The following is a 12,264-nucleotide window of genomic DNA, read 5'->3' on the forward strand; positions in this document are numbered from 1 at the left end:
ATCTTCCCTTTTCCTGCTGGGTCAAGACACTGCTAGCAGCACAAACCACTGAGTGCTTATTCTCATCATCCACTTAGCAATCTTGCTTCCAAAATACACAGGAAGCAAAATTTGGAGCAGCTTGATACCATATTATCAGTGGCAATTTTAAAGTAAAATTGAGTTTTATGACAAATACTTTTCTGGCACCTGAGAGCTACATGCAAGGAGCCTAGTACTGCAGATGACTTAGTACTAAGCTGGAAGCATGTGACAAGTATCCAGTGAGGGCACACAAACCCCTCAAGGAGCTGTTGCATGTGGACATCAGGTAACCAGTTTCTATTCAAATCACCACAAAAATGTTAAGTCTGATTTGACTCCCTAGTCTGTGACATTAGCACAGAACTAGTCTCACATTTGGTGTTACTGAGTTTGCCAGCTTTTGCTCATCAGCTGGGATTGAGCATGTGTGTCTCATACAAGGCAGTCTGAAAGCAGGGAAAGTCAAGCAGGAAGCTCATTAAGTTCATGCTTCACTAAGAAGCCTGAATGTACTGATTCATCCCTCCTTCCTTCCCCCCAGTCCTGCAACTGTCAGCTTGTGCTGAAGTTCTCCAATTATGTTTATCAAGCTAATTCTTCTCCCTCTTTAATTCCAAGGATCCAAGCATCTGGTCTGACAAGCCAATTGAGTTGTACCTTTCGTAGCTTCCCGTAGTCAATGAGCTCTGGACGGTGTCGATGAATTAAAGCACAGAAACCAAGGCCATCCTTCCAACTACAAGAGAGACAGAATGAACACGGCTCAGCCAGGGAGACACACAGCGATGGGCATGAGCATGAGGGAAAGCATCAAGGCAGCTGGATGACTAATTCTGGTTTGGGTGTGAGCTAACAGTGCTTCTGTAAGTGCAGGAAAGGAGGGATGTCTTGTATGTGCATGAGATTGCAACAAAGTTTCTTTTCAATCCCTACTGTGGTTAGGGGATTAGAATCAATCCACTGTGATTTTTATTTGCCCATTGCATTGCCACCTCCTTTTTGGTAGTTCTCTGGACTGAACTTTCTGTGCATGTCCTGTAGAGCATGTGAGGACAGGTATAGGGCTGAAAAAAGGTTGCTCTCAGGCTTGAAAAAAGGTGTAGATACAAGCCCTAAAGGAGGAACAAGTGCGTTCCTTAGGGAAAAGCCAGATGTCCATAGCTAGCTTCACTACAGTACTGGCTATCATGGATGACAGTTAAGCTGTTAAAAGTGCTTTACATTTATATGGTTCATACAACTCTCTATGATGTGCTGGAAAAAGCACAATCTTCACCATGCAGAATCTTCACTGGAACATCTGCCAATTTAGAAATATTAAGAGCAGAGCAAGAAAACCTCTTATCCCTTCTCAACTCTGCCATGCTACAAAAGTTTTGGGCACAGTCCTTATTTCATGGTTCCTAAAGTGTCCTGAGTTTTCACAGAGCAAAAGCTCCTCTTGCTTAGCTCATGGCACATATGCTGCGCTCAGAGGACTTAATGCTCTGAAGAACTTCGCAAAAGGAGCCATTGTAACCAGAATGAGGAAATGGGATATAGGCACTTGGATCCTCTTAGAACCTCTGCCTTTAATTTCCTGGGCATCTCTCTGGACTACACTGTTACTGTGTAATGTGCATATGCATTGCCTTGGGAGGTCTGTCACGAACATTGTTGAATATACCGAGAGACATATGAAAATAATACAAACTGTTAAGCTAAGCTTTTGCGTGTAACTCACCTGATATGGAAGTTCTGGATGTTTACATTTTTGTAGGGGGCTGTCTTCCTCTGACACCATAACAAAAGTCCTTCTTTAGCAGATGTTTCTAGCAAAACAAAGAAAACACACCAATTAACTAATTTCCTTAGAAAGAGATGGTAGAGACTGCACCGAATTGTGCTTGATTTAATTTCACTTTACAGAAAATTTCTTGTTTGGATGAGTCCACTGGGATAGTTTTGTTGCCATTCTTTTCTTAATGAGATTCAGTAATAAGAAGATAGCTTTTTGGGATTAGAGAGTCTTGTAGGACTTGTAAGAGATAGGTCCATTTTCAGTGCTAGTCCCTTGAATCAGCATGCAAAAAACCCAACAGATTCCAACATCAAAGTTGGCTTTCAGGCTTAGCCATCCTTGTGAGCTGCCCTTGAAACCTCTTGTAAGAGGAGGGTGTGAAAAACTCTTCTCAGCATACCTGAACCTGGACATAAGTGTCAGTGAGACAACAGTGCAGCTTGGGAAGGGTAGCACCCTAGGATCGTTCAGTGACTCACTTAAGAGCACATTTTGGGCCTTTTAAGTGGTAAAGCCATTCAGTTACCCCAGTTGTTTGTTATTGAACAGTAAATGGCTGGAAAGAACTAAAACTTACCTTCAACTGAGATATCTTGAATAGCAAAACGAAGGATGATGGTCCAGATCATTCCAAGGGTCATTTTAACATTGCCATCCACAATTTCTGTGGGGAAAAAAAAAGAGGTAGAAAGAGAAGAAACAGAAGACATCAAGTTACAAGTGCAAATCCTTGTAAAACAGGAGCAATGGGGAGCATTTCCAGCTGCAGATGGGAGAACTGGAATTCCTGCTAAAACGTGTTTTTCCCCACCTTCCCAGGTGCTCTACTGGTACAGCACAGTACCCAGTAATCAGATTGGGTCTCTTGCAGTATAGTACCAAGAGTAAAACAGACACAGATGACACCAAAAATCAGGAATAATGACCAATTTAGATCAGTGTAATTCTCCACCTAAAACCATCTCAATTTGGCTTCTATGACTTCTAAGTGATTGCAATTAAATAAAATATTATATATATACACACATATTTATGATATACATAACACCTTATTCAGGTTTAATTACAATCACTTAGAAGTCATAGAAGCCAAAACAAGAAGAAAAGCCTTCCTTCTCTTACTCTCAGATGTCTACTCTAGGTCACTATATAAATGTCCCAGCATAATTATGCCAGAAGAACCAATAAGACTTCCCAGTGCAGATGAGCTCTGACAGCTCATTGTATTGTCCTGTGAACAAGAAATCACCAGGAAAACCCTGCAACATCAACATTTTAATTTCAAACAAGCCTAAGTAAGTCATACTGCCTGCATAGGACTTCTTTCAGTCATGTAATTGCTGTAAGAGACAACAGAGCATTTCTCAAAGTATTTGCATCCTGCTGGAAGAGGAAGCAAAGACTCATGCTGACCAGTCTGTGCAGACTGTAACATAAACTATGATGTTAAGCAGATTGTGCTTTATTGCTCATTGGACTCCACGACACAAATCAGCAAGGGTCAACAGCCTGGAGGTTTTACAAGGTGACTATTTGCATGTGTGAGGTATGATCTGTTTAGGATGGTGGATCAAGGTCCTGGGGGAAGGTGCTTGGGGCGGTACTGGCCCAGAAAGGCACTTCCACCACATACAAACTAGCACCGAACAGTCCAAATGGTGAGCAGATGGGTCTCAAGTGCTGATCCTCAGCATCTACAAAAATTCCACAGAGATACATACACGTTACAGAATTTACAGCCTTCGTGTATTTGGATAGTGAAACTAGCTGAGCTGCTCTCTCCTACTCGTTCTCTGGCAGGTTCCTGCAAGGCAGGATCTTTCACAAATGACTGAAAAGTTACAAGAGTATTTTCAGTAAGAAAATGGTTAGGATTAACCTACTGTCTGGAGGTAGAATAATTTAAGTCCCAAGAAGGCTGTCAGAAATCATTTTTGTACTACCGTAGACACCTCTGTGCCACTGCTTCCATAAAGCTGCCCAGCAAGAATACATCATGCTTTGGGGCAAGCAGAAATTTGCAGTACAGGCAACTGCCACCTGTCTGGATCCTGTCACAAAGCAACAATATTTGAGTTTTGCTTTTAAACTGCTAAAAAAACTATTCTTCGTGCAAAAAAATTTCAAAATGTGAACCTCACTGTATTCAAAACCAACTCAAAAAAGAGCACACACCCCAAACACATTGCTTCAGAAATCATGTCCATCTGGTCCAAATTCCTGAAAGCCTGTGATTTAGCGATACATTGTCATGCAACTTCCAGCATAAATCAGAATTATAAACTCCACTGTCCTTTGACATACACCTGAACTGAGGATTTATAGATGTAAAAGACAGAAAACAAGACGTGCCACGTTGTTCTACTGCAGTAAACCCCTGTGCTTGCTCTTTTTTGCACTTCAGAGTACACATAGATATCTTGGTGGGGCATCAGTTTTCCCAGAATTAAACAGATAACTTTTCACTGCAGTACAAAGGAACTACAGTTCCTGTTGCTGGCATGAAAAAACTGTGTTTGCCTGTCGACAGTTTTCTCACAAATTAGTTTTTTACAGACATTCTGGGGTCAGGAATTTGTCCGCTAGGCCTGTGAAAGCAAACATCATGCGATGGCAAGTATATTCACTTTGGCACTTTTTGCATGCTTCACCCTTCCAATAAAGGACTGCAATCAGCTTAAAGGAAAATCCTCACTATTATTACAAATAACTGAGATACTGGAGCTAAAATACAAATCTATGTTTTCAGCTTGCTTGTTCTGTTCATGTGATAGATCTTTGTGGGGATTTTCAAAAAGCAAAAAACCCAATGCTTGTAAAAACCACAGTAGTTGACAGCACACCCCTAGGATATATTTAAGATCTGGAACTAAATGGAGCTCTTTATTTTAACAGGCTAGATTAAAATCTGATGACAGTACTTCAACGCTGAAAATGCTTTATGAACACTAATAAATCAGTCAGTGAGCTGAAACAGGTAATTAATATTACTGTTCCATGGATTTTAATTGGAAATAAAGGTCAAGATACTTACTTAAAACCAAATAGCATTAAGCTGCTAATGTGGCATAAGAACTCAGCACTATGCTCTGGTCACGTTCTCAAATTCCAGTTTCATAATGTTAGCTGGTGGAGTTAAAGTGGAAGCATCTCTTCTCCCCCAGCCCTCTTCACTGCATTACTCATTCAAAAAGGAAGACATGTGCTCCCTGCTCCCATATCTGACTCTTCCTTAGCAGTGCACCAAAACAAATCTACTCTGGAAGAAGCCCAGAATATTTCTATCACTTGATCTCTACATATCATTTTCCTTTTTCTTGACACAGAGAAAACCCACCACCTACCAAGCAGATACTTATGTCAGTGAGATTAGTGAGTGGTCCATTTCAGAATGCACATTTAACAAGACACACAATACCCAGTCATTTTTTTTCTTTTTCTCCCCCTTTTAAATAGAGTTGACAAAACTGTCATTATTTGTTAAAAATAGGCAACCATTTTTCATTTCTAATGCTAAAAATCTTATCCTGGCAACCTGGTTACAAAGTCAGCCAGCCTGATCAGAAAGGCTCTATGCTCTTTGGTCCTCACTCACTTGATTTTTCACCCCTCCCTTCTCCAATGACAACCTCCTTTTCCTTGAGGATCCCTTCAGCTGCTGCCAGTCTCATTCTAATACAGTGGAACATGGCCAAGGTAAAGCAGTGAAAAACATGGTTGCAAAATAGGTTTGCATGAAGCTTTCTGCTTCTGGGTGATGCATGAAAAAAACTCCACAGGAATCCTTAAAAAGTTGAATGTAGCACTACAAAGCCAGAAGTCTAGTGCTTAATAAAAGATACTATGTTTGTTCCCTGCTGATACAAGGAAGGCTCAGTAATGTGAGAGCAGTTCACATATTAAAGGGCTCGTAATCAGACAGTACCTTCTGCCTGACTGTGCTTTCCAAGTGCTCTTCCTAGGCAGGACCTCTGCAAGCACTGTCTGCACTTCCTCCACCACCAGCAGCTGTTGTCTGAACAGCAGCAGTAACCACGTTATTAATGTGATTTACTTTCAATTTGGGGGTCAATCAGTTGCTGGTTAAAGCTGGTGAGGCATCCACTGGAAGGAAATTTTTTGCACCAGTGAATATGCTTCCACCCAGCTCCCATTATTGTAACAAATAACACAAACTAAGTATGCAAAAACTACAGTACTGTCATCCATTTGTTTGACAGCTAATTAAGGGTCTGACAAATATTCAATCCTTAGGAGCAAGACTGGCTGGTTACAGAGATGAACTTTTTAAAATGCCACCACCTTTTTTTAAATATATGAACTCATTTTGAAAAATGCAAAAGTTATAAAGATTACTTTTCTGCCTTGGCCTGGGTAGTTAGAGAAGAATCAACAATACAGAAACTGTTACTCCCCACTAGCATCTTCTGAGCTGCCCATGAGAGTGCAGCCTCTGGTTACCCCACAGAGAGAAGAAGTTGGAGGGCATGAAAAACTGGCAGGATAGCATGATGATCTGGGAAACTGGAGACACGGAGCAACAATGGTGACATAAAATAAAGGCTGCTCTGCATTTTTACATCCTAACAAAAAACAAATACAGCAGGACAAGTATTTATGTCCCTATTTTCAGAGTGTTGCTAATGATGGTCCAGTCAGATTTAGGACACCTGGCTGGCATTGTTGGTGAGGGTGTACCTCTCAGCTCCCTAACTGTGCGTGCACAGGACATAGGGACAAATATAATGCTATGTTTCACTCACTAACATGGAGAGACCCTATTTTCCCCATCTTCCCACTGCAAAATGTATGCTTGCTCTGCCTGGTGCTTCAGTAGGTGCTCAGATGGGATTTTTGCACTTGTTCAAATCTCTAAGCTTTATTTACTTCTCCTTTCACTTGTTCAGGAGAGAATAGGGATCAGTTCATCCAAAGTTATCTTTATGCTGAAGTGAGCCAAATTTGTCTAAGAAAGCAGCAACTTTCTATGCAGATTAAAGGCACAAATAAAACAGTCTTAGGGTCACATTCTTGACCTATTCAATCTGTTAAATCCCAGGAGCATTTGACATCAGTATGGAATCTATTACAGCAAAAGAAGGTCCCTGAGGTGTCAGATGACAGTGAGATTTAAAAGCACATGAAAAACCATTTGGAAGCTGCACCAGGTTAGAGTCTTCCTTGATCCAGATTTACACAAATCTGTTGTATGCCAGAACTACTTTGATGCTATGGACTCTGACTAACAAGATTTCAAGAATAACAACAAAAAGAAAGAAATCACGACACTGATGGCTAATGCCATTTGTCTAATGTGTATAGGGAACTACAGCTGGGCTGCAGACCCTTCACACAGGACCCTGCTTCCCAGCAGATACCCACAGATGGAACAAACCACTGCAAGGTAAGGAATGTGCTGTCCTAGCCAGTACCACCACATTGCTGCTGAATGGTGGTTTTCTCCTCTGGGAGAAAATCCACCTGGAAAACTTTCTTTATAAGTCCAACCTGAGGCACCTACAGCTCATTTTCTTGGTGCAGTTATGACTTTGCTGCTGCATGATGTTCTCTGAAAGTCTGAAAGTAAGTCCTTAAAATTCATGCTCCAGGAAGGTTTATAATCCCTTCTGTGGACAGAATTAACTGCTGTGCTGTCCAAAGTAAAAGTCCACTTTTGCAGCTGATGTGCAATTTACCACCGAGCAGCTGGATGGGCTGCACAGAAGCCCCTGCAGCAGGTTATGTTCCTTGGTGACAACCAGAGTGGCCTGGGCTGAGGCTGGCTGCACAGGCAGGCACTGGTGGAGGGGAGCCCATGCTGTGACTGCACTTACATGGCCTGAGCTGGCATCACAGCACAGACCCAAGCACTCTGCATAGAAATCAAAGCTAACCTTAGTCTAAACTGCAGTGCTGCACTAACTTTGATACTATGAAGAAATCCATACATATTCACCATGTAGTTGCATGGACACCAGGACAAAACAAAGTCAGGAAACATTTGGCAGGGGAGGTCAGGATCACCATTCAGACTGACACGAATCATACTTCTGTCACAAAATGGCACCTCACTGCCTATTTCTGGACAGGGTAACTGCTATAAATCCATACTGAATAACTGGGCCCTGGTGATCTTTGGTCACACATCATTTTACTTGCAAATGATTTCTAAGTGCTGTGAGGGCACAGTCACAGCTGATTCAGGAGCAGAGATCAAAAGAGAAAACTCCAGTGGAAGGAGATGAACAGGCAAACTAGAGCCAGGGAGAGCAGAACCAGAAAAAAAAAGGAAGAGGGATTAGAACAGGAAAGAAAGATAATTTTACACATGGTCTAGACTCCCAGGAGAATTCAAGTATCTGTGAGATACAAATGACAACAGGGGCTGTCTTAAAGTGGACGATCGCTGGCTCCAGGTCCAACTTCACGTTTGAAAGGGGTCCCACATAGATATGGACTATTCTATCACACTCTGGATGCATCAGCCTTTTTACAAGGGCACAGAATTACCTTAGATACGTATTTGTGATACATAAACAATACTTAGGGCCAACAATAGCTTCAGGTTGCTACTGTTGGAAGAGCCGAGTAAACTGAAGAAAAGTTTTGCATGCAAAAGTATAAGTATCATTGAGCCATTCACCTGTTCCATTTTGTTCTTTTATAACAAACACAGTAAAGAGGTGTCTGCAATGTCCCTGGACACTAGCTCCAAATTATTTCAAAGCCTCCATAAAGTTAAAGCAGTATGTTGAAGTAAAGGTCTCAGTAAGGCAAACTTAAGCACTTGCAGTGGCTGAGGTATTCTTCCTGATCTGACAGAGAACAAGTGAACCATAGGATGGGTACATGCCTTGGAGATGCCTGAAAGGCCAAAACTGGGGACAGCACACTGACACTGCACTGACCTCATCAGCTGAGAACAGGCAGGGCTCAGCCCTGTAGCCCCAGGACTCTCCCAAAGGAGGAATGCTCATCCAGAACTGTATTATGGGCTCATTTCCTGGCTGTGTCATGAGTTTCCCTAGAGAAACCATGTATTTCCATCTGCAAGATGGAGATAACAAACCCCCTCATTTTCTGTGGTCACTGTAAAGACAAATCTAGAAATACCATAGAAGCAGTGTGTCTCCACAGTGACAGTGACAACATGAGTTGCAAGAGAGGACTTACATAGAGATCTGGAGCAGAGGAAAACAAGTGTCATGAAAACCTGCAAGCCCTTCTGGGTCTTGGGTGACATACCTGCAAAACATCCACTATCTTTCCTAAAAAGACAAAAATCCCACACAACTGCCTGCTGTCTGCATGATCTGCAGGTTCTTCTTGAGAGCGTCCCTGGTGCTGCCCACAACGATCTCTACACAACCACACACAGGCTTCCAGCCAGAGCACTCAGTTTTCTGGGGTGCACAAAAAGAAGCCTGGAAGCCCTGAAAATTGGAGCCTGTGGGACCTGGAGACCTGACCTGGAGACCGCACTTGGCTTTGACCCATGGAATGTCCTACAACAACATGGGATCTTCCCCAACAGCTCTGCAACAAGCTAAATACGAGAAGCTGCTATGCTTCAATTAAGACTCTTCTTCATTTCAGAAACAAACATCTCAATATGTTTCTGCCACTGCTCAAGGTTTTTCTTAACTCATGAAAACCAGAAGAAAAGCAGGAGGACCTGACCAATAAGCCCAAGTGGGAATCACATTTGGCAGCTTGGTGTGAAGGCAGGATGAAAATCCAGAGTAAAGGCCTACTATACCCCCTTTTTAACTCCATGGTTTATTCTACAAGGGAGGTGCAAAGAGAATGACATGCAGCTGTGAAAGAAAGGCAATGGCTAAGCACAGCTTGGGCCCAGACAAATCAGCTGGTTTCTTTACCTTCTGCTCCAATAGATACTAGCTTGACACCTTTGCTGGCAATGAAATCCAAGGCCTTGTTCACATTGGATATTTTGTGCACTCGCATTTTCCCTCTTTCAGGCTTAGCCAAACGTTCACCTAGTAAGAAAAGAGGAGAAAAAAAGTATTAGAAAACAATTCTGAACCCGTTCTTCCTTGGTGGATGTTTCCCATGCTGGTGGCTCCCACAGCTCAGCCAGGCAGGGGCTAGTCCTCCCTGCATCCTTTCTTGACAGCAAATGCAGATGGCCACACTCACTGTAAAGCATCCCCAGAAATGATCAGACAGAAAAGTATCTTTTTATTGCATCACAGATAAGTTAGTACAGAGAAACTGTAATCACTGAGTCCTTTTCAGGGCAGGTTTGTATCAGAGGTGAAAAGGTCTGTGAAAACCCCACTGAGCTAGGCAGCGGAACTAACTTCCATTAGCCACAGATAACGAAGCCTGGAAAAAGCACAAACTTCCTTTCCAGACAAAGACAGGTGAGGAGGATTTGCAACACCCAATTTACAAAGCAAATCTCTCCTTCTTGGAACTCCCCCCAGTCAAATATGAGGGTGATCTTGTATCTTGACTTTTTCTTTCCCTCAGAGAGGACACCGACCTTCTACCTCTCTAGTCTCGTCACTGAACAGCCACAGCTGCCTGTATCAGGAAATAAAATCACTTCTTTGGCAAGTGGCTTTGTAACTGCAAGGACCTCAACTCCTTTCCACAACGTCTGGTGTATTTCTAATTCTATGCAAGGCCTCTTACACACTTGCACATTTGAAATGTTTATAATGTGGCACAGAGAAGGAAGCAGTCTAGCCCTGAGGTAAGAGCAGGTTAATCTCTGATAGAAATCAGTCTTAGGATAAACACCAGCTCCTGACAGGAACAAAGCTGGAAGATTTGGAAAAGCACTTTCATGACCTTATTTATTTGAAAGAGTTGCATTAAGTGCAGTCATGTCCTTCTTGACAGGCTACCTGTAATTATGCTTACAGTCTACTTTTACTAACATTAACCCAACAGTTAGAGTAAGCAAATTAAAGCTTGGACAGACAGGTGGACTTTTCAAAGGAACCTCTGTTAGCAATATAATTAGATGGGACATCAGGAACCACCTATATGTGACACACACAACACCAAAAAATGAACAGAACATCTGCTTTCAGACCACAAGCTCCAAAATACAAAAAAACCTCAACCAAAACCCACAAAACTAAAAAAAATCCAAGCAGGTTTTGCACTTGAGAAAAAAAGAAAAAACTATAATTAAGAAGAGATCAAATGGGCAAGTTTAGGCAAGTAATTACTCACCTGACCTATTCAGTTCCAAAAGTCTCCTGCTATATCTTGAACTGAATATTTAAGTACATGCAAGCTGACTCAAAACCTTCATTTGAGGCTTAAGTGTGAGAAAGAAAGTACTTGGCTTGTTTCCTAACACAGGTGAGGAAAAGCTTTTAGCTTTTGTTTTTTCTTAGAAAGAAATATTTTCTTAGAAAAAAAATTATCTCTATAACCAAGCCCTACAAAGAAAAAAAAGGTATGGAAATGAAAATTCTTTGTGTTTCAGTGGTTACCATAGGCTGGTGCCATTACCACTCAAGCTTAAGGATAAAAGCAGATTCATTTTCAAAATGAAACACCAATGTCTGGCAATTTAAGCAAAAAGATATTATTTTATGGTACTACCTCCATCCTAGGATTAAACTTAAAAAAATATATCTTTGTGCTTTAATGGACTCTCAAGTACACATCATTGTACGTTGCTTTCTTTTTCCACTTGGATAATGTTAGTCATTCTAAAGTAAAGTTGAAGCATTTTTCATGACAGTTACACAATGACATTTTTACACGCAGTGCTACAACAGACTTAAGCAGGCTTATGTTGCCAAATATCAACAAATAGGTTGAGCCAGCTAAAAAATAACCATTTCCTTCAGCTCATGTGCCTGTAAACTAGGTTTGCAAAAAGAAGAAGACAACCGATTAGGTTTCAGCTGGAACAGCAAACTGATCCAATTCACCTTGTGGCCGCATGTGCAACGCCAGTAGAGGGGAGAGCATCTGAACTGCTCTCCCTGGGGCTGGAGAGAGCAGGATTGTTCCCCCTAATAGCAACTGATGGCGATTGCAGAACGGCAGTCTCCCTCTCTCAGATACTACAATAGGATATTTGTTTTAGAATCCTTTTTTTTTTGAACTTTCCAAGTTCCAAAACCCAATGGCTATTTCCTTCGCCTTGGACTTTATTACAAATTCAGACTTCCAGAAAAGAGCATCATCTGGTTCCATGCCATACATTATTAATGATGTAGACTGTTAAAAGGGAAGCCTGCTAGAAATATGTTCTACTTTCAGCTATTTGCATCATTGCATTATTTCTCAGCACTTCTCCCAGCTGAGACAATGAAAACGGTCCTCTCGCTTCCATTCTCCAATTCTCATGTACAAGCCCAAGGCTGTACTTTAAAAGCCAAACAATGCAAGCATGTGGGGCATATAAGTTGTTTACTGCAAGTTTGTTTAGGAAAAATTTCGATTCCTCATTCCTTCTGTTTGGG

At 41.7% G+C, this 12,264-nt stretch overlaps 1 protein-coding gene across 1 annotated transcript in view; it reads right to left on the bottom strand.

The window, feature by feature from the left end:
- The window catches only part of LOC103808377 (alpha-actinin-1), a 45,598-nt gene that overhangs the window by 30,651 nt on the left and 2,683 nt on the right, over positions 1–12,264 (bottom strand). Inside the window, exons 2-5 of the mRNA XM_009081159.1 lie at positions 9,685–9,804; positions 2,382–2,468; positions 1,748–1,835; positions 682–760 (exon numbers count right to left, since the gene is read on the bottom strand). Coding sequence (XP_009079407.1) covers positions 682–760; positions 1,748–1,835; positions 2,382–2,468; positions 9,685–9,804 — 374 coding nt within the window. The remainder of the gene's footprint in view (positions 1–681; positions 761–1,747; positions 1,836–2,381; positions 2,469–9,684; positions 9,805–12,264) is intronic.

This window comes from Acanthisitta chloris, unplaced genomic scaffold (assembly GCF_000695815.1).
Source record: "Acanthisitta chloris isolate BGI_N310 unplaced genomic scaffold, ASM69581v1 scaffold14728, whole genome shotgun sequence".
NCBI lineage: Eukaryota > Metazoa > Chordata > Aves > Passeriformes > Acanthisittidae > Acanthisitta > Acanthisitta chloris.